Below are 24,110 nucleotides of genomic sequence, written 5' to 3' on the forward strand. Positions count from 1 at the left end.
TGTGTTACTGTCCCTATCACTCACCTTTAATATCATTCAGATTCAATACCGGCTTTAGGCCCAAGCTTCCTAAGCTACGGTTTAGAGGTTCAAATTATGAGGGGCCTCAAAATACAAATCAATTGCTAAATTTAAAATTTTACATTCAGGCAGGTCCATATTCAGTAAGCTGAAAAGCGACAAGTTATCCGATTAAAGTTAATTAGATGACTTTAGCCGTTATATTCAAGAGGACACATCTTCCACTGAATATATTCTGTTTAGGTTTATGTGGATATCTTGAACCTTAACCGGCTATATTCAGTAAAACTGGTGGGAAAAAAAGCAAGAAGGGCAGTCCCCCAACCCTCCTGTCCCCCAAAATAAAACCATGTTGGGGCTAGCACCCAATTCCCAACTCCTCAATCTCCCAAATTAATTATAAACAAGTAGCGGCCCGAGGATCCACCCCCTCCAAGATATTTCAGTTCAAAGCAGGCTCTGAGCCCTCTTCTCCCCCCACCCCCACCATGACAACCCCCTGCCCCTCCACCACCCCCTCCCGGAGCGTCCTCAAGGCTGGCAGGAATGGCAGAGTCACAGTGCTGGTAGCAGCGTTGGTAGCAGGGTTGTCAGCTTGTTTGGAGTGTGGCGTAGGGGGGAAGAGAGGGCCCAGAGCCTGATTTGGACTGGAATATCTTGAGGGTGGTGTGCATCTCTGAGCCACTGTAGTCCACTTAAATTAGGTGCTAGCCCCAACATCATTTTAATTATTTTGAGGGGTTAGAGGGGTTGGGAGATTGCCTTGCTTGCCTTTTTCCCCCATTTTTATTTAACTGGCAATATGCTGATTATAGCTGGTTAAAGTTCAACTTATCCGGTTAACTTATTCAGGATAAGTTTGCCCCTTGAATGCCCTGAGCTTATCTGGGAAAATTTTATCCAGCTAATCATTTCGCCAGATAACTTGGGGGCAATTCAAACTCTGGCAGGAAATTTAAAATCTCCAGGCTTTGTCCAGCTAATTCCCAAGAGGTGACTATTGTTTTGTGTGCAGTGCTAGCTAACATATACTGTGTGGTTTTCCAGGAGAGTTTAAAGTGAAAGACAATGTTGCATGTTATAATGCCAATCAATATCTTGCATGCTCAAACTATGTTTTTGTTTTTTTATTTTTTTCCAGGTTAGCCACCATCCTCCCATATCTGCCTGTCACTGTGAATCAAAGAACTTTGTGTTTTGGCAAGGTAGTAATTTAAGTCCAGTAGTCTGTAATGCTCTAGTTTTATTGTCATGGGGGAGGGAGGGGTTTGGCCCAGCAGTTATCTCCTAATCCTTTGGGCTTCCAGTACAGTCGGAACCAACATTTTTTGGGCTACAGCACCAGAAGCCTTTATTTGTAAAGGAGATGTATCCCTCACAGCTCCTTGAAGACATCTATTATGTCTGCCCTCTTCAAATATTATAGCCAGGTTCAAACTTCTTTATTGCGGTGGGAATGGGAACTGCAGCAACAAGTCTTCCTTGGTGGAATCAATCAGATATGGATATATTTTCCTTAGAACTACACTGCAGTTTCCAAGCAATCATGATCTTGCTTCCAGAATTCCTCTTACTGTATCTTGGAGGAAATCAACAAAGGTCTAGTGATTGGTACTTCAGGAGACAATTTTTAGCAGCCCTCACCTAGGTGCAAAGTCCGCAGTAGTTTTGTAACCACAGACACGTGTTAGGTAATTTTCAAAGAAAAACTATATATGCACTTTTTCTTTCAAAAATTTGCATGCAGAGAAACTTGGTGGCAAATTGACTTTGCACCACGTTCTCCTATGGGTGAAGGAAATGAGCCGGAAAGTATGTGCATGGATTTGAAAAATGCCATTGTGGTGGAAAGAGGAATTCGGTTAACAGCTATCAATAAGGATACTGTTGCACCTTGAGTCTGACTGAGAATTGCTGACTTTTCTAACCAGAATCAAAAAACTTAAACTATTGCAATTGTCAGCTCCTTAAAGAAGACATTTCTTTTGTTATGCTCGGTTCTTTAATTCTTTTTTTCTTCATGACCAGCATCAAGAAACTTCTTGTACCACCAGATACAAATTTAATAATGTTGAATGATTAAGTGATACTTCAAAAATTTGGTTCGGTGAAGCAGACTAAATAATATTTTGCCAGTTATAGATTGAATAGTACAATTCAAAGTTTGTATACAAATAACATTTATTAAAATATTCTATTTGACCTGTATAAAGAAGCGAAGCCATGACAGAAGATTAATTTATTCCAAGCACAAAGTTGGAAAATATTCCATTTACATTCAGGACTTCAGCTGATTCATATTGATTCTGGTATCAAGAATAATTACCTTAGATGGTTCTTGTGTATAGAAAAATAATTGTTCATGCATTTTAAATTACATTTGTGGTTACAAGCTCTTGCACTTTTTTCTTGTACAAACTAAGGGCCTCATTTTCCGGTATCGCATGCGATACCAAAAAGGGGTGTTACCTTATGCTAATAAGCATGTGTATCACAAATTGCGATAACAGCTATGCAACACGCTCTTAGCGCAAGTTGTGCTATTAACCCAATTTGCGCTACATTGCCAGTATATATTGTGGTTCATGATGTTTCCAGACAGCCTGTTTCAGTATGCTGGAGAGAGAGCGAGAGCCTTGCTATAGTGTCTCCTCCCTAGACAGGTATTTGTATCCCTATGGGAGGCCCACTTTGACATTCAACATGAGACGTACGAACAGAACAGTGGTCTCGTGTGAAGATTTGATGGCCTTCGGAGTGAGGAAACTCACCCCAAGATGAGATTTGGACAATGTTCTCTCCACCTAGCTTGTTGTTGCCCAGGTAGAGTGTCCATCAAGCTAGTTGGAGAGAACATTGTCCAAATCTCATCTTGGAGTGAGTTTCCTCACTCCGAAGGCCAGCAAATCTTCACAAGAGACCACTGTTCTGTTCGTACGTCTCATGTTGAATGTCAAAGTGGCCCCCAACCCCCTACACTCATACCTAATCCCCACCTCGAGTTACTAGGTGGGCTTCCCATAGGGATACAAATACCTGTCTAGGGAGGAGGCACTATAGCAAGTCTCTCTCTCTCTCTCTCTCTCTCTCTCTCTCTCTCTCTCTCTCTCTCTCTCTCTCTCTCTCTCTCTCTCTCTCTCTCTCTCTCTCTCTCTCATACTGAAACAGGCTGTCCAGAAACATCATGAACTGTGATAAACCTTTACCAGCCTCTAGCGCACAACGTAACGCAAATGAAAGAGGTGTAGCTATTGGCCGTGCTAACACTGTGGCTGTTTCGCGGCACACGATAACACTTTACATATGCTCCGCCCCCTGAATACAAAATTAAAAATTTGCGTTCGCAAATCGCGTTAACGGCTGTTAGCGCGATTTGCGGAATTATCACCCGCGGTAACTCCTTGGAAAATGACCCCCTAAGGGAGACAATTGACAATATTTATGTCCCTTTTGATGTTCTTTAAGTAACTGAAAACTCAAAACAGATGTCAGGGCAACTTTGGAAAGAAAATGGTTGGAAGGATGTTTTGGAGGCAAAATGAATTGTTTATATACACAGGGGATTACAGGTGTTTTTGCTGTTGTTTAACATTTAGATGTCAGATGGAAAAATAAGTTTTGGGGGAAATCCATGGAGATATTGCCATTTGGAACAGTGAATGTCATGCTTCCAAAGTGAGTTGCCTTTGCTTTTATGTGGGAGTGGGATAAGGGTGTGGTGTGTCTGTAGGGGAAGACAGCAGTACAAAACAAATTCACCTCAATAAATGGGACTAAATGTAAAAATGAAACTTATTTTGTTGCAGATCTTTACATTACATCACTGTTTTACATCCTTTTCAAGCCCAAGGCACATCTACATTAACAAAAATGTTGCGGCGCACCAACCTCTGTGAGGCAGGCAATGCAGACATGGTCAAAAGACGAGCTAGGGAAGCACTGATATCCCAACCAGTCTCTCCTTATAAATTTTAAAAGAAAGGGAGAGACTCAAAGGAACCCATCACGATGGGCCAGCATCTTCTGTATAAAAGTGCAGGATAAGGGAGAAGTTAGTGTAGTGCGGGCAGCCAGCTTGGTTAATTACCTTGGCTGCTGCTCCCAACACTCAGACTGAGTCATTTCCAGTGCTCAGTGCTTGCTCTCCCTGTCTCACTCAGCCTGGGGATAAGACAGAGGTTGGAAAGACTCAAAGGATAAGGCTGAGGAGGGGAATGATGAGGAGGTTCTAGGTGAAATGTGTGTGCCAAAGTGGGGCACAGTTGTCTATACTCTGTGTGATACCCATTAATTGCCACACTCCAGGATTCATGCTGCATGATTACACGTGTTCTCAGAATGGAGCTCCCACATGTTTAAGTGCCACCACTAGTGTGCCTTGTTTCTTCAAGGTGTTGAAAGCAGAGCCCAGGTGCTGGCCTAGATCTGTTCATTAGGCTGTGGTGAATTTTCTGTGGCACACCTGATCAGGTCTGAAGTCACACTAGTTGGAAAACACTGCATTATATTAAACTTCAATATTAATCTCGATACTAAGACTGAATGTGTGCTATTATTATTACTAGGTATGGTGATTACTATGTCTGGAACAAAGTTACTACCTGTATACATAACATTCTTAGTGGAAGAAGATGGATAGAGCATTATGGAGAAATAACTATAAAAAACACTAGAAATAGTGTTTGTATGTGTAAACTAACATTTATCAAGGTAAGTTATACCGAGGCCCAGGATGACTTTAGGACAGTGATGCAGATATTACTTTTTATTCAGTATTGACTATTGCAATTCATTTTTGCTTGGAATTCCAGAGAATTCTTTATGGGCTCTGCAGATTTTACAAAATCCAGCAGCTCATATGTTGACTGGAGATAGTAGATATGATCATATAAATCCTGTATTGGCCTTGCTACACTGGTTGCCGAATCATTGGAGAATAAAATTTAAAATCATAATGTTGGATCTTTAAATTATTAAATAATGAGGGTATACCATAGCTGGGAACCCTATTACGGATATATATATGCTTTCCCGATCATTTCATTCTGCTGATAAAGGCCTTCTTGAGATTCCGAGTGCTCATGAAGAACATCTGGATGTAGTCAGAGAGCGAGCTTTTTCAATTGCAGGACCCATACTTTGGAATTCTATGCCAGAGCCTAGTTTCACTATGTAAGATATAACCATGTTTAAAAAAGCTTTAAAGACATGGCTATATTCACAATTTTTTAAGCCTGATAGTTAAAAAAAAAAAAAAAATCTAGTGCAGTTAGTGGCTTCATTCTAAGAATGACAGCCAGTTCTAGTCAGTAAATAATGACATTTTTTAAATGTGTGCTCATTGCATGAAGATCTTTTATAACTGGAATCATTTACACAAACCAATGGCTATTGACAACAGATGGTCATTCTGTTCTAGTGTTGATCTTTGTTTTTAATTACTATGTATGTTTTTAGTGTAAATCACTTTGACCTTTGGAAAATGTAATTAACAAATAATTTTACATAAATAAAATAAAATAAAAAAAGAAGGTTCTGGAGGTAGTACTTAGAGATATTCTATATAATAACATTAGTGAAATGGTCCAAATGAGTAATAAGCTCAGCAGCTTGTAATGGAGCATTTGTATCTGGTGCAAAGTATTCAGAAAAAAATTACCCACAGACTTTCCACCCATATGAACAGTAACAAAATTACCCACTAGTCGCTAGCATTTTCATAGTAGTCATCATGGACTGGGGAACTATGATCCTCATAGTTCCCTTTAGACTAAAACAAGTTTAGTTTCCACTACTTCAGGAACTATCACTTAGGAAACCAATCAATTTGGAAATTTTCCCAACTTTGCTCATGTAGAATCAGGAATCATTGCTTCACCTCCAACATTCAGTCTCTGGCCCTCACAGCATGGATGCTGAGGAGGATGCAATACTGTTCCTCAGTTTCTCTGATAAGGTTTCTTAGATCCTTCAAGCTTCTGGAAAAGAATCCACGAGATGGTCTCATAGCTTTAAATAGAGGATGTGCCCACACAAAAATGACTTGAATATCTCCTTCATTTTTCCATGTTTGGCTTCAAAACCAGCTAACTCTTTCAGGGTTCACTTCAGTATAAGTGATGCTTATGACCACCATCTAGAAGAGGACCTCATTTCTGTATAGCCTCTACCTTTCAGATTCATATGGGGCCTACTGAAATTAAAGCCTGTCATTGTGCTATAGAATAGAATTGTGGTTTTTACTCAGCTAATGAAAGCCCCTCTTTGGGCCACTTGACGCTTGTGAACGCAAGTACCTGACCAGAAAATTTGGGGTTTTTTGGTGGCACTCCCTTCAACCTGCAGAATCATTGAGATCCACCATGTACTAGATTAAATCACAGTAGGCTGGTGATTTATGCCCACCTAATATGGGGTCAGAATTCCTCTTTAATCAGCAGTCATCCTGCCAGCATTATCCCCTAGGCCATGTGTCCATAAAGCTGAAAGAGAATTGTCACGTTCTACCTGAAGTGGATTCAAACCCAAAGAAAGTCCACCCAACTTTTGATCCCACTAAGCCGGGAAATGTAGTGGCAAAACGCACTATTTCTAATTAGGTAACAGATTGCATCTCCTTGTTTTTCCTACAAGGCCTGACCTCAGAGGGCCATGTCAAGACCCATAATGTAAAGGCCATGGTGTTGTCAACCACCTAGCTAAAGTCTGCCTCCACTGATGAAATTTGCAAGGCTATGATATGGAATGAGGTCCACACATTTGCATCTCATTATTTGGACATGGCCTCCTGGCTAGATACTGCTGTTCATCCTTAATGATCTCTGTGAGGAGAAAAGCCCAGCTCCATCCCATCTACGACCTTTTTTATTTTTCTCACTTAATGGTCGTGGTGGTTGTTGCTTCCCCTTTTTGGAGAAGACATCCCTCAGTTAGATACTCCTATTTCTCACAGGACAAGCAGGATGGTAGTCCTCACATGTGGGTGACATCATCAGGATGGAGCCCAATCATGGAACACATTTGTCAAAGTTTCTAGAACTTTGACTGGCACCATTGAGCATGCCCAGCATGATACCAACCCTGCATCCAGCAGGGGTACCCCTGCAGTCTCTTTTTTTCCACGCAGCAGCAGCCTCGCGGATCTTGGAGCTCTGTGAGTTTACCTCACAAACATTCCTCACAGAACATAAACTTAAATTTATATTTTTTTTTCCCTATTCCAAGGGTCCCCCATCGACCGCCGACCATTGTCGACACCGGTAAGTTTCTTCCCATCGTTTTTCGGTCGGTTCCCAGAGATTTTCTCTCACGGTATTCGAGGGTCATCGACTGCGCGACCATTTATTTTTCAAAAATCATGGCCACCGGGTTCCACAAGTATCCCAAGAGCCCAAGAACTATGTCTATCACAGACCCGCACGACGTGTGCATCCTCTGTCTTGGACCCGTTCATGACGTGCAACAGTGTACAAGCTGTTCACAAATTACTCCAAAAGGCCGGAGGGCCCGTTTGGAGAAGATGGAACTCCTTTTCAAGGTTTCTCCATCGACTTCTATTAAACCAGCGTCGAGTCAAAACCCTCTATCCTCGAAGACTCCGTCGCCACCGAAGCCTAAACGGCAAAAATCCACCGGTGATGTCCCTTCACCTTCCTCTTCCCGGTCCAAAGCATCAATGTCTTTGTCTTTGATGCCAGACAAACAGCAGACCGATCATCGAGAGAAGCATCGACACCGTCATCGACGAAGTGTCTCCTCCGATGTAGGAATCTGAAAGCCATCGGCGATGGAGCCACCGACCAAAAAGCCCCGAGGAGACGAGGCCCCATCCCCGTCTGGACTCAGGGCATCGAGACATTTCCCATCGGTTTCGGTGCCGGGATCCGGAACTACACTGCCATCGGTGGAGCCTCCGGCTAGGCCTTCTGAGCCTCCACCCCCAATAGCCATGCCCCCCATGCCGGCTTCTCAGGCGGAATTGGACAGGATTGTCCAAGAGGCGGTGCTTCAGGCTTTATGATCATTCCAGTCTCCACCGGCACTGGCCCCCATACTGATGCCTGATCACACTTCGATGATGCTGGTCCTCTTCTATTTATTTATTTATTTATTTATTTATTTATTTAAAGCTTTTCTATACCGGCATTCATGATACAATCATATCATGCCGGGTTACAAATAACAGGGGGGTGCAATAACTTTGTTCTTTTCTAGATAGACTGGATTCGTTAATCGGTGCTCTTCCTGCGGTTCCAGCCATACCATCGGCCCCTGCGAAGCCACCGATGCCGATACCTTTTTCCTCGGGCGAGGAACTCGATCGGCCGGTGTCCGAACCAACACCAGGACCATCGGGTGTTGTACCATCGCACCGTCCTTCGAAAACACCGATGCTATCAATGCCTTCACCATCTTCCGTGCCTCCATTGATGCCACCTCGACTTCCATTGGTGCCATTTCTAGATCCGGCTGGATTTGCACCTCCACACCAACCTCAAGGTCCTGGAAGTGCCGGTGACCACCCTTACAATCCATGGGGAGTTGATACTACTGACACTGATGATTCAGATGATCTTCCTTCACAACCTTCACCTCCAGTGAACGTCGACGTTCCCCACCTGAAGACTTGAATTTTACACATTTTATTAAGGAAATGTCCGAGACAATTCCTTTTGATTTCCAAACAGAAGAGAATGCCAGGCATAAAATGCTTGAAGTGCTACAATTCGTAGATGCACCCAAGGAAGTCATGGCGGTTCCTGTTCATGAAGTACTACTGGACCTTTTAAACCGTAACTGGGAGCATCCTGGCTCAGCTCCTCCTGTGAATAGGAAAGCTGATCCTATCTATTTGGTACAATCAGCCCCAGGTTTCCAAAAATCTCAACTACCACACCAGTCAGTAGTTGTGGAGTATGCCCAAAAGAAATCTAAAGACCAGACCTCATTCCTCAGCACCTCCATGTAAGGAACAGAAATCCTTAGACACCTTCGGACGAAGGGTCTTCCATGGCTAAATACTTATTGCTTGCATTGCTGCATACCAGTTATATATGACTCAGTACTCCAGAAATCTCTGGAAGAGAGTACAAGAGTATTCTGAATCTTTACCTGATGAATACCAGGAAGGTCTTAACAATATCCTCCTCAAGGGTTTAGATGCTGGTAAGTATGAGATAAGAGCAGTCTACAATATCTTTGACACCGCCTCCAGGGTTTCTGCAGCAGGCATCAGTGCCCGACGTTGGGCATGGCTTAAATCCTCTGACTTGCGACAAGAGGTTCAGGATCGTCTCGCAGACCTGCCATGTACTGGAGACAACTTATTTGGTACCAAAATCCAAGAAACAGTTGCACAATTAAAAGACCACCACGACACCCTACGTCAACTGTCTGCTCTTCCTCCAGATTATCCTTCCACTACAAAGCGATCCCCAAAAACAGGGCCAGCTTCGGGTTTTTGACTCTCCTCTAGAGAGCAACAGCCAATCTCTTCCTTCCCATGCCATTCCAGTGGGGGGGCCGATTGTTCCTCTTCTCCACTCTATGGCACACCATCACGACAGATCAGTGGGTACTCTCTGTAATAAGCCAAGGATACCATCTAAACTTTCTCACTGTACCACCGAATGGCTTATTCCCTCCTCTCACAAATCCAAACATTCACTCCCCGCTTCTCGAAGAGGAGCTCTTGACTCTTCTGCAATCAAATGCTGTAGAACCAGTACCTCGACAGCATTGGGGTCAAGGGTTCTACTCCCGCTACTTCCTGATCCCAAAAAAATCAGGAGGTATTCGTCCTATTTTGGATTTGCGTGCCCTAAACAAATATCTCAAAAAGGAAAAGTTCCGAATGGTAACCTTGGGAACCTTGCTCCCACTGATTCAAAGAACTGATTGGCTTTGCTCTCTGGACTTACAGGAGGCTTACGCACACATCGCGATATATCTGCCTCATCGCAAATACCTCAGATTCATAGTAGGTCAGTCTCATTTTCAGTACCATGTACTACCATTCGGATTGGCATCAGCCCTAAGGGTTTTCACAAAATGCCTGGCAGTTGTAGCAACCCATTTAAGGATGCCTTCGCCCACTCGTGGTCAGTGGGTCTCCTCTATGCTTACCCTCCACTTCCACTTATCAGCAAGACTCTCATGAAGTTACGGCAGGACAAGGGAACAATGATTCTCATAGCCCCTCACTGGCCACGTCAGGTATGGTTTCCCATCCTTCGCGACCTATCAGTTTAACGTCCCATTCGCCTGGGCACAGACCCAATGCTAATAACTCAGAACAACGGTCTATTGCATCTTCCCAACCTCCAATCACTATCCCTGACAGCTTGGATGTTGAAAGCTTAACTTTGCAAGCTTTAAACCTATCCGACAGTGTTTCACAAGTCCTCCTAGTTTCACGAAAGCCTTTTACTAGAAGATCGTATCATGCAAAATGGAAAAGATTTTCCTCGTGGTGCGAGACAAAAGAAATAGACCCTTTTTCCTGTTCCCTAGAAAAATTCCTGGACTACCTTTGGCACCTTTCGGAATCTGGATTACAGACTTCCTCTATTCGAGTACACATTAGTGCTATCGCGGCTTATCACAAAGGTATCGACAACACCACGATATCAACACAACCACTCGTGGCTCGCTTTATGAGAGGTTTACTACACCTTAAACCTTCCCTACGCCCTCCAGTTCCTACCTGTGACCTTAATGGTGTTCTAGAACAACTTATGAAGCCTCCCTTTGAGCCTTTGCATTCCTGCGAGCTTCGCCCTCTCACTTGGAAGGTGATCTTTCTCGTAGCTATTACATCCACTCGCAGAGTCAGTGAGTTACATGCATTAGTCACATATGCACCTTACACTAAGTTCCTTCACAACCGCGTAGTGCTCCATACTCACCCTAAATTCCTGCCAAAAGTATTCTTTGAGTTTCATTTAAATCAGTGTATAACTCTTCCAACCTTTTTTCCCAGACCTCACTCACAACCAGGTGAGCGAGCTCTCCACTCCTTGGACTGCAAACGTGCTCTTGCTTTTTATTTAGATTGTACTGCAGCCCACAGGACATCCACCCAATTATTCGTTTCTTTCGATAAAACCAAATTGGGTACTCTGGTAGGCAAACAGACCATTTCCACCTGACTAGCAGATTGCATTTCCTTTTGCTATCATCAAGCAGGTCTTCCTCTTCAAGACCGTGTTAAAGCACACTCCGTAAGAGCAATGCAACGTCAGTGGCACACCTCTGTTCCGTTCCTCTTGCTGACATCTGTAGGGCTGCCACATGGAGCTCCCTCCATACCTTTGCAGCTCATTACTGCCTTGACAAAGCTGGTAGACAGGATTCCATCTTCTGCCAATCGGTTCTCTGAACCGGTTTCCCATATAATATCCCATCTCCTTCCTGCGACCCAGGGGGATGATCAGGCTGCCCAATTCACCAAAACTACCTCAGTTGTTGTGCCTGTTGCACGTCGTTAGGTATTTTGGCTATCTGACATTCGGGCATCCTGTATTTATTTTATCCTGTATTTATTTTAATCACCCACATGTGAGGACTACCATCCTGCTTGTCCTGTGAGAAAGCAGAGTTGCTTACCTGTAATAGGTGTTCTCTCAGGACAGCAGGATGTTAGTCCTCACGGAACCCGCCCACCACCCTGCGGAGTTGGGTCCGTTACATTTTCTTATTTTATTTTTCGCTTGAGCTTTACTACAAACGAGACTGCAGGGGGACCCCTGCTGGATGCAGGGTTGGTATCATGCTGGGCATGCTCATTGGTGCCAGTCAAAGTTCTAGAAACTTTGACAAAAGTGTTCCATGATTGGGCTCCATCCTGATGATGTCACCCACAAGTGAGGACTAACATCCTGCTTGTCCTGTGAGAAAGCAGAGTTGCTTACCTGTAATAGGTGTTCCCTCAGGACAGCAGGATGTTAGTCCTCACGGAACCCGCCCACCACCCCGCGGAGTTGGGTCCGTTACATTTTCTTATTTTATTTTTCGCTCGAGCTTTACTACAAACGAGACTGAAGGGGGAACCCCTGCTGGATGCAGGGTTGGTATCATGCTGGGCATGCTCATTGGTGCCAGTCAAAGTTCTAGAAACTTTGACAAAAGTGTTCCATGATTGGGCTCCATCCTGATGATGTCACCCACAAGTGAGGACTAACATCCTGCTGTCCAGTAAGAACACCTGTTACAGGTAAGCAACTCTGCTTTGTGTGACTGGTTAATCTGCTTGTCTTCAGAAAAAGCAAAATTGCTTACCTGTAACAAAAGTTTTCTGAAGAGAATGGTTCATCAGTCACACAAACTCCCCAGTGAATGCTACATAAAGCAAGGGAAGCCATGGGGCTGCTTCACTGTGGAAACTGCTGCTATAAGCAGAGACAAGTTATTGACTTTCCTGAACACTAGTCTAGAAGCATCCTCGGTACAATGTTACATAGTTCACATGATCCACTTGTGTAACCGATGTATAGGGACCTTTGTTTTCAGCTATTTTATTTTGCCTTGGAATTTCAATGTTATAACAAAAATAGTTGGTGAAAAAATAACTTTGATAGAACACACAGGAGAAAAATTATTTTTCCACTGATTGCTTTTTTATTTAAACAATGAAATTCCCAGGCAAAATAAAATAAAAACTGAAAACAAAAGTCCCTAGTGATGAATTGCTGTCTTCAAAGAGCATCTGCTATAGGTAAGCAACTTTGCTTTAGTGTTCCCTAAAAGAGAATAGCACTGAGGAAATATATGTTTGATAAAGCTTCTGCACAGAACCAACCTATCATTATTCTTGTTTTTATGTAAGTTTGTTTGTAGATCTTACTGATTGTGGGTTTAATTTTCGATTATTTGGATTTTGTAATTTATTTAGGAATTTATGGATGTATTTTTATTGTATCACTGTCTGGGTAATGTGTTTTATGGGCCATTTATGAAGTTTTAATAAATAAAATTAAATTAATAAGTTTTCTGGCCTAAATTCAGCCCAAAATATCTCATGTCCTTGTTCTTGTCATAGAGACACAGGAGCAACATGACTTCTTTCATTGGGATCGATAAGGAACATCTACTAGTTTGTAATTACATCATTTGCAAATGCTACTGTGCTAACTTCAATAGTAGAAGCCAGTTGGCACTTGCTAATTATTTTTATAATAGTTTCTATCACTTGTGTAGGTGAATGGATCAAAATATTGTAAGTTTTGTACACGATGAGCTGCAGCATTATTGCCATTTTTTCCATAACAGCTTCTAATCAGCACCTTCTTGTTTGGATTAACTATGAGGACTTAATACTGTATGACTTGCCAGCTCATGTTTAAATTATTTTGCTTGCATATTTTAGCAGTTTTGCACAGTTATAAATGTAATACAATAATCAACACTAAAATGTTCCCTGCATGTCATTTTAGTATTTCTAGTCTGGTGATATTCATCCTATGACTTAGGCATCACATATTGTATGACTCTTCAGGAGCTTTTATATGTCTCTTTCTATTACATTGTCTCTTTCCTATCCCAGATATAGAGGTCAGAAAACAATCTGCAGTAGATATATTTTTATTAGACTAACCTCATAACATTTTGTTCAATAAAATATTACCTGGTACTTGTTTGCCTTTCATTTCTATGTATTTAACTAGAGTAACACAGTAAACATGCTATTTCTGTTATACTACAACATTTGTAAAACACTACAGGGAAAAAGGAAATCCATGCTTAATTGTTTAACCTGAAAGAATATATTGTAGTTGAATGTGGCTCTTCGTATCTTGGCGTAATACCACCACTTTGATTCTTTGACTCAGTTATGTGACCCTGGCAAGTCAGTTTATCTTTTGTGCTTCATCTTACCCAAGTATAACTGGATAATCATGATAGTAACAGCAATAACGTTTAGCTTCTTGCGATCTCCCCTGCAGAAACTCTCCTTTTTTTGACTAGCCACCTTAGCTGTTGTTGCTACGTATATGTTACTGATAAAGTACATTGGACTAGAATACTGATTCCTATATGAAATACTGGAGATTTCAAATGGTGATCCATATCTATTTTTGTAATTAATTGACAGGGAACTTATTGGAGCTCCAATGTAAATGAAATCCATGGAGTTGTCGTGGATCAAGAAGGGAAAGTGGTCCATCAGTTATTTGGAAAGTGGCATGAAGGGCTTTACTGTGGGGTTGCACCCGCTGCCAAGTGTGTCTGGAGGCCAGGTGAGATGTTTTCTGGAAAATGTCTGCTGGCAAACTAAGGTCATCCTGCAGAGGTACTGCAGCAAATGACAGTGACTTCAGTAAAGTCAGGGGGTACATTCACTTTCTAAATCCATGTTCTTCACTATTGCTGTTCATCACCATTTAGTAGTCAGTAAGCTAGAGACAGATTATTATTAGCTTGAAATTCTTTTCATTAACATTGCTGTTTAAAAATATAAGTTATACAAAAATAGTGATATATAATTAATTGTAATAATCTTAGACAAAACATTTTTAATAAAACATTTTTACAATGTCTTCTTTTCTTTGGATACACAGAGTAAACATATATCCCAAAAAACAACACATATCACTTAAAAAAAACATTCATACACTCATGCATACACTATTAAAAAAATTTTTCTCTTTTCTCCTATTTGTAGTGAAAATTCTTTATAACGCTGTTCCATCAAATCTTGGCACTCCCAACATGTTTCTCCATTCAGTAGGCTTCCTCAGGGGAGCATAATTCAAATCACTACTATTCCCAAATTTTCAAAACGATCTTTCCAGTCATTTCGCCCATGTGTATCCTTTCTACAAACAATAATACATCCAAGTAACAAACATTTTCCCCATAGCATTGCTTTTCAATAACATCACATTTTTAAAAAGTAAATATATGTGCGTCGAATAGCCTGTCGGCGCTCATATACAAACCTCCATTCCCGACAATCAACTCATCAAGTATATCCACGGAGAGAAAATGTTTTCAACAATTCTCACATGTTATCCCGCTTATTCATTTCCTCTTTCTGAAATGATCAAGAAACATATACCCACACTTTTAGTATCAACCCCTATTCAAAAAAACAATTTTTTCTCTGTAAACTGCATCTAGGAAAGTTGAAAGAACGTACCGCAGAGAAAATCAAAAAGATGCTCACTATTCTTCAGCGTTTTCACATCACATCTCACAGCTGTTTAGAACAAGTGACTCAACTTACTCTTCATTGCACCTTATAAAAGGCACCATGGCCAATCAAAATCTTCCAGTTTAAAAGCAAACCACCCAATCTACTTTATCGTTCAAGCCTGTTGGCATTAAAGTTCTCAAAAAAAAATGTATCCACCTTTGCTCTGCCCGCAACAACATCTTATTCACATCACCACCTTTCCTACTGTTAACTACCTGAATAACAAAAAAACATAGATCTTCAACTGAATGTTTACACTCCCGCCAATGACCCATCAATGAGGCTGTCTCAACTTCATTCCGAATCCGACTACAATGTTCCATTATCCGTGTCTTAACCTTTCTAGATGTTTTCCCTTCATAAAATAAATCGCACGGACACTTCACAACATAAACTACTGATGTAGACTGACAGGTAGTAGATGATTTTAAAAATATTTTGTATCCCGTAATCGGATGGACAAAATCCTTGATTGTCAACGATAACTTACATGCTCTACAGTTGTTACATGGGCTATGACCAACCATTGGCTTATCTGAAAAATCACTAGGCACCAAATATGAATGCACTAACATATCTCTAAGGACCTTCCAACCCAGAAAAGCCACTAACCAAATGCCAGTGCTGTTTCATAATCTGTATTAGGTCCCCCACTCTGTTTGAAAAAGGTAACACACATATCAATGATGGAGATTCGATCGCCTTTCAAGAAGTCAACAATAAGTCACGATTTATATACTTTACTCTTTTATAAGCCCGCCTCACAAGGCGTTCGGGGTAACCCCTCACATCAAACCTTTCCCGCAACTCATCGGCATGTTTTTTAAAAACCGCCATATCAGAGCAGATTCTCCTTACTCTGAAGAATTGACTTAATGGAATGTTCTCTCTTATATGTCTAGTTTGAAAGCTTGTAAAATGCAACCAGCCATTCCTATCAGTGGCTTTCCGATGCAGCTCAGTTGTAAAAATCCCATTCTCTTTGCAGATCCTCATGTCCAAAAATGGAACAGAGTAAGATTGTATATCACAAGTAAACTTCAAGTTTACATCACTTTGAATTAGATGAGAAAAAAATTCTTCAAACTGCGCCCGGGACCCAAACCAAATAATAAGGATGTCATCAATATAGCGACATTTAATCACAACACAAAAGCCAAAATCCCCTCAATAATAACAATATACAGCCAAAGAGAGGAAACAATTCAATTGTTATCAACCAACTTTATAATTCTTCAACATGGAGAACAATGTCATCAGAACTTAGTGCAGCAATTTTTAATCCACTGTCTCTCGCCACACAATGGGCCACAAACAGCATCAGCCGTTTTTTTAGCACTTTAATGTAATCACTTGACATTGTATCTCACTTTTTAACCACCCATTTATTTGTTTATTTAACCAACCCAATTCCCTCGTAGCAGAAAAGTTCTCTAAATTTTATTAAACTAAATATTTTCAATAAAAGAACTTAGCTCCCACTGTAGCAACACCATCATTTCACATGCTTATACATTGAGGAAGAATACACATGTTTCTCCTCGAATGCCGTAACATACAAACATGCCAGGTCCGGGGCCATAGTGGCACCCATTGCTCTTCCATGAGTCTGTTGAAAAAACTCATTTTTGAACAGAAAATAGTTGTGAGTCAATGCAATGGTTGTCAATTCTACCCAAAATGCGAAGGGACTCTTTTAACCACCCGAGTTTCTAAAACCTCTTCAATCAAACCAATGGTAGCTTCCTGAGGGATACTTGAATATATTTATTTTATTTATTTATTTATTATTTTTTATTATACCGAGTTTCATGATAAGAATCACATCAACCCGGTTTACAATTAACATGTGTGTGGAGGCAGGGAGTAACATAGTGATAAACATTTCCCAATTCAACATTAAATATAGTGTGAAACTTAAAAAATATTAAAACAATAATTAGGACGTGAGAAATATAATAACTCAATATCCATAGAAATATAATAACTCATAGAAATATAATAACTCAATATCCATAGAAATATAATAACTCAATATCCATAGAAACGAGCAAAGTAGGTTCAGTAATCACAGGAAGGGCATCCAACACTCTTATTAAATGAGATGAATCTTTAACATATGATCGGGTTAACGGGACAAAGGGCTGTAAAAACCGATCCACAAAAATGGACAATGTCTCCAAAACCGAGCCAATGCCCGATACAATCGGTCTTCCAGGCGGCGAGACCAAAGATTTATGCACTTTTGGAAGTGTATAAAAAATAGGAATACATGAACCAAAAATGCTGCCTCTTTTACAGTTACCCATCCCATACTTAAAGCTTCCGTCACTCATGCAGATATTCGTGCACCCAATGAAACAGTGGGATCCCCAGATAGTTTACAATAGAATTTCTCATTTGTGAGTTGTCGATACACTTTTTGTTCATATTTACTTTGATCTAAAATCACAAGAGCCCCTCCCTTATCGGCGGGCAGTTTGGGAGTGTCAAGATTTGATGGAACAGTGTTATAAAGAATTTTCACTACAAATAGGGGAAAAGAGAAAACAATTTTTAATAGTGTATGCATGAGTGTATGAATGTTTGTTAAGTGATAAGTGTTGTTTTTTAAGTGATATGTGTTGTTTTTTGGAATATATGTTTACTCTGTGTATCCGAAGAAAAGAAGACATTGTAAAAATGTTTTATTAAAAATTTTGTATATAAAATAAAGATTATTACAATTAATTATATGTCACTATTATTGTATAACTTGTTTGGTTTTGTGATATATTGATATAATTGCCAGTGTTTTTATTCTGTTTAAAAATATAAAACATATTTAAAAAGATAAAACATTGGCCCCGTGTTGCTCAATATTTCAAAAGAATACCTGCTAAGTAGTAATAATCAGAATCATTTGATAATATTATTGCTAAGTGATTTGTTTTAAAATTGTTTTAAATTGCTGCTTTGTAGTTTCCCTTTGCTTATAGGAGCAGCAAAAGTCAGAAATAACATCACACACTCTGAAACTAACTAGTGAATACTGATTATGATGTCACAAATTCAGTTTCTCATATGATGCAAAATTAGAGCCTAACTTTCAAATCTATCCGTGGTACAGCATTTGTGTGTTTAAGAAGACAAACAGAGATTAATGATAGTATTTTATAAACTGTGTGAAGGAAGCTGCACAGTTTATAAAATATCGCATATTTCTGCTGTGAAAGTATGCGCATATGTTTCAGTATGTGCAAATATTTCAAATACATAAAAACATAAGAAATTGCCATGCTGGGTCAGACCAAGGGTCCATCAAGCCCAGCATCCTGTTTCCAACAGAGGACAAACCAGGCCACAAGAACCTGGCAATTACCCAAAAACCTAGAAGATCCCATGCTACTGATGCAATTAATAGCAGTAGCTATTCCCTAAGTAAACTTGATTAATAGCAGTTAATGGACTTCTCCTCCAAGAACTTATCCAAAACTTTTTTTAACCCAGCTACACTAACTGCACTAACCACATCCTCTGGCAACAAATTCCAGAGCTTAATTGTGCGTTGAATGAAAAAGAATTTTCTCTGATTAGTCTTAAATGTGCTGCTTGCTAACTTCATGGAATGCCCCTTAGTCCTTCTATTATCCAAAAGTGTAAATAACTGATTCACATCTACTCGTTCAAGACCTCTCATGATCTTAAAGACCTCTATCATATCCCCCCTCAGCCGTCTCTTCTCCAAGCTGAACCGGCCTAACCTCTTCAGCCTTTCCTCATAGCGGAGCTGTTCCATCCCCTTTATCATTTTAGTTGCCCTTCTCCGTACCTTCTCCATCGCAACTATATCTTTTTTGAGATGCGGGCTCACCATGGAGCAATACAGAGGCATTATGACATTTTCCATTTTATTCACCATTCCCTTCCTCATAATTCCTAACATTCTGTTTGCATTTTTTGACTGCTGCAGCACACTGAGCTGATGATTTTAAAGTATTATCCACTATGATGCCTAGATCTTTTTCCTAGGTGGCAGTTCCTAAAATGGAACCTAACATCGTGTAAGAACAGCAAGAGTTATTGCACTTGTCCACATTAAATTTCATCTGTCATTTGGATGTCCAATCTTCCAGTCTTGCAAGGTCCTCCTGTAATGTATCACAATCCGCTTGTGATTTAACTACTCTGAATAATTTTGTATCATCCGCAAATTTGATAACCTCACTTGTCGTATTCCTTTCCAGATCATTTATATATATATTGAAAAGCACCGGTCCAATTACAGATCCCTGAGGCACTCCACTGTTTACCCTTTTCCACTGAGAAAATTGACCATTTAATCCTACTCTCTGTTTCATGTCTTTTAACCAGTTTGTAATCTACAAAAGAACATTGCCTCCTATCCCATGAGTTTTCTTAGAAGTCTCTCATGAGGGACTTTGTCAAACGCCTTCTGAAAATCCAAATACACTACATCTACCGGTTCACCTTTATCCACATGTTTATTAACCCCTTCAAAAAAATGAAGCAGATTTGTTAGGCAAGACTTCCCTTGGGTAAATCCATGTTGACTGTGTTCCATTAAACCATGTCTTTCTATATGCTTTATGACTTTGATTTTTAGAATAGTTTCCACTATTTTTCCCGGCACTGAAGTCAGGCTCACTGGTCTATAGTTACCTGGATCGCCCCTGGAGCCCTTTTTAAATATTGGTTTTACATTGGCCACCCTCCAGTTTTCAGGTACAATGGATGATTTTAATGATTGGTTACAAATTTTAACTAATAGATCAGAAATTTCATTTTTGAGTTCCTTCAGTACCCTAGGATGCATACCATCCGGTCCAGGTGATTTGCTACTCTTTAGTTTGTCAATCTGGCCTACTACATCTTCCCGGTTCACAGTGATTTGGTTCAGTTCATCTGACTCATCACCCCTGAAAAGCATCTCAGGAAGTGGTATCTCCCCACATCCTCATTAGTAAACATGGAAGCAAAGAATTAATTTAGTCTTTCTGCAATGGCCTATCTTCCCTAAGAGCCCCTTTAACCCCTCGGTCATCTAATGGTCCAACCGATTCCCTCACAGGTTTCTTGCTTCGGATATATTTTTAAAAGTTTTTATTATGAGTTTTTGCCTCATTGGCCAACTTCATTTCAAATTCTCTCTTCGCCTGTCTTATCAATGTTGTACACTTAACTTGACAATGTTTATGTTTTATTCTATTTTCTTAGATGGATCCTTCTTCCGATTTTTGAAGAATTTTTTTTTGGCTAAAATAGCCTCTTTCACCTCACATTTTAACCATGACGGTAATCGTTTTGCCTTCCTTCCACATTTCTTAATCCGTGGAATACATCTGGACTACGCCTCTAGGATTGTATTTTTAAACAATGCCCATGCCCGTTGAACACTTTTAACCTTTGCAGCTGCACCTTTTTGTTTTTTTCTAACTATTTTCCTCATTTTATCAAAGTTTCCCCTTTGGAAGTTTAGTGTTAGAGCTGTAGATTTACTTATTCTCCCTCTTCCAATTATTAGTTTAAATTTGATCACTATTGCCAAGTGGCCCCACCACCGTTACCTCTCTCACCAAATCCTGTGTCCACTAAGAATTAAATCTAAAATAGCTCCCTCTCTTGTTGGTTCCTGAACCAATTGCTCCATGAAGCAATCATTTATTACAACCAGGAACTTTATGTCTCTAGCAAGTCAATATTGGGGTAATTGAAATCTCACGTAGTACAAGAAGTGCAGGTAAATTGTCAATCCTGACAAAAGACTCAAAGCGGATTTCAAAAGTGAAATGAGTTTTTATTAGCCCTCCCGATGCAGCCCTAGGCGAAACACGGGACCGTGTCGGGGGACGCCGTAAAGCTACTTGCGATTTAAACTAGTGGAGCTGCCTAATGAACTAATAAAAACTCATTTCACTTTTGAAATCCGCTTTGAGTCTTTTGTCAGGATTGACAATTTACCTGCACTTCTTGTACTACGTGATATTTCCTCAAAGTGCAGTCTGCTCCAGCATGTACTTTTGGTAATTGAAATCTCCCATTATTATCGCATTGCCAAATTGGTTAGCTTCCGTGATTTCTCTTAGCATTTCAACCTTCTGACTATTTTGTCCAGGTAGACGGTAGAATACTCCTATCACTGTACTCTTACCCAACACACATGGGATTTCTACCCATATAGATTCTACTAAGCATTTAGTCTCTTGTATGATCTTTATCCTGTTGGACTCTACACCCTCCCAGACATAAAAGGGCAGATTTTCAAAGGGGCACGCGCGTAAGATACGCACGTACCCCCTGAAAACCTGCCCCAAGTTCCCCCTGCATGCGCCGAGCCTATGTTGAATAGGCTCAGTGGCGCACGCAAGCCCCGGGATGCGCGTAAGTCCCGGGGCTTTCCTGGGGGGGGGGTGTCGCGGTGGCGCATCATCCGGGTGAGGGGCCGCGGGTGTGGTCCCAGCCCGGGGGCATTTCGGGGGCGTGGCTGAGGCCTCCAAAACTGCGCCCAGGCCAGGGAATCGCGCAGCTGGTGCGTGCGAGTTATGCCTGCCTCGGGCAGGCGTAACTCTTCAAACTAAGGTGAGGGGGTTTAGATAGGGCTGGGGGGGTGGGTAAGGGAGGGGAAGGTGCGGGGGGAGGGAACAGAGGCAGGCTGCCCGGCTCAGCGCATGCAGGCTGCCGATTTTGCACAGCCTTGCACGCGCCGACCACAGATTTTAAAGGATCTATTAAAATCCGGCGTACTCTTGTTCGCGCAGGCGTACTTTATTAAAATCTACCCCAAAGTGCCACACCCCCACCAAGTTGATCCTTCCTATCATTGTGATATAATTTGTACCTTGATATAGCGCTGTCCCATTGGTTATCCACCTTCCATCAAGTCTCTGTGATGCCAATTATGTCAGTCTCATCATTTACTGCTATACACTCTAATTCTCCCATCTTCTTAGCCTTCTGGCATTAGCATACACACATTTCAAAGTGTGTTTTTTGTTTGTATTAACAACCTGCTTTTCAGTTGTTAGGGATAATTTGGAAATCATTAGCTTTGGTTATTTTTTTACATATAGGCACATGGACTACGTTTGCTTTTATTGGAACTTCTCTGTTGGGAAGCCCTAACTCTCCTGTTTCACTGGTGTCCTTCAAGGATACATTTCTCTGAACCATGCACTGCTGAGTGATTGTCAGCTTTCCCCCTTGTTCTAGTTTAAAAGCTGCTCTATCTCCCTTTTGAAAGAACACATACTTTCTCTACCTATTTTATAGACATATGTGCATAAAAAAATTTATTTATTTATTTATTTAGGTTCTTTTAATATACCGATGCTCAAGACAGGTCTTATCGTACCTGTTTACAAATAACAAGGGGAAACCAATAAAAACATAGGAAGCGAAAAAGCGAAAAAATATAACATGTATGTATAATAATCCTGATTTATATATGGAGGCAGATATATAAAATATGCACATACAGAATACCATTTTGAAAATACTTGCATGGAACCCCTTTGAAAAGTCACTCCTGAGTGACAAACTGAAGAGTAGTAAATAACCTGGACTGGATGGTATACACCCCAGGGTTCTGAAGGAGCTCAAAAATGAAATTTCAGATCTATTAATTAAAATTTGTAACCAATCATTAAAATCATCCATTGTACCTGAAGACTAGAGGGTGGCTAATGTAACCCCAATATTTAAAAAGGGCTCCAGGGGTGATCCTGGAAACTACAGACCGGTTAGCCTGACTTCAGTGCCAGGAAAAATAGTGGAAAGTGTTCTAAAGATCAAAATCATAGAACATATAGAAACACATGATTTAATGGAACAAAGTTGGCATGACTTTACCAAAGGCAAGTCTTGCCTCACAAATCTGCTTCACGTTTTTGAAGCATGTAGATATAGGTGAACCGGTGGATGTAGTGTATTTTGATTTTCAGAAGGTATTTGACAAAGTTCCTCATGAGAGGCTTCTAAGAAAAGTAAAACGTCTTGGGATAGGTGGTGATGTCCTTTCGTGGATTACAAACTGGTTAAAAGACAGGAAACAGTAGGATTAAATGGACAGTTTCTTCAGTGGAAAAGGGTATACAGTGGAGTGCCTCAAGGATCTGTACTAGGACCTGTGCTTTTCAATATATTTATAAATGATCTGGAAAGGAATACGACGTGTGAGGTAATCAAATTTGCAGATGATACAAAATTATTCAAAGTGGTTAAATCACAAGCGGATTGTGATAAATTGCAGGAAGACCTTGTGAGACTGGAAAACTGAGCATCCAAATGGCAGATGAAATTTAATGTGGATAAGTGCAAGGTGATGCATATAGGGAAAAATAACCCTTGCTGTAGTTACATGTCTATATTAGGAGCTACCACCCAGGAAAGAGATCTAGGCATCATAGTGGATAATACTTTGAAATCGATGGCTCAGTGTGCTGTGGCAGTCAAAAAAGCAAACAGAATGTGACACTCTATGGAAAAGACTGGAAGGTACCCCTCTTGCTGCTGAACTGCTGCCTTCATCTCAAATTTGTTCAGTTCCTAGTTACATTTTAGGTTGCTATGGGAGTAGGAATGTGTCTAATTAGTGTCCTTAGATTTAATAGTGAATTCACTGTATGTCTGGTAGTGGCCGACAGGAGAATGATCAAACTCTCAATAAGATGTGGGGAATTCGTGAAGTGAAGTTAAAAGGCTGATTTTTTTTTTTTAGTGTGAAAGTGGGACCTGCCTATAAATTAAAGGATAAGCTTTGGGTGGGTGGGAGATTTGGGAAAAACAAACACTCTAACTTCTGTTTATTAGTTGCCTTACTGACTATTAAAAACACAGACACACAAACACACTAAATAATATACCCCAATAGTTTACTTCTCCCCAATACCTTAAA

General features: G+C 40.6%; 1 protein-coding gene across 8 annotated transcripts in view; it reads left to right on the plus strand.

Annotated features, from left to right (window-relative positions):
* OSBPL6 (oxysterol binding protein like 6) overlaps positions 1-24,110 on the plus strand; it is a 316,099-nt gene that overhangs the window by 252,941 nt on the left and 39,048 nt on the right. For all 8 annotated transcript variants that reach the window (XM_029605885.1, XM_029605886.1, XM_029605887.1 and 5 more), the window contains 4 exons: positions 1,163-1,226; positions 3,618-3,696; positions 4,587-4,731; positions 14,114-14,258. In XM_029605885.1, coding sequence (XP_029461745.1) covers positions 1,163-1,226; positions 3,618-3,696; positions 4,587-4,731; positions 14,114-14,258 — 433 coding nt within the window. The remainder of the gene's footprint in view (positions 1-1,162; positions 1,227-3,617; positions 3,697-4,586; positions 4,732-14,113; positions 14,259-24,110) is intronic.

This window comes from Rhinatrema bivittatum, chromosome 6 (assembly GCF_901001135.1).
Source record: "Rhinatrema bivittatum chromosome 6, aRhiBiv1.1, whole genome shotgun sequence".
In the NCBI taxonomy this organism is placed as follows: Eukaryota; Metazoa; Chordata; class Amphibia; order Gymnophiona; family Rhinatrematidae; genus Rhinatrema; species Rhinatrema bivittatum.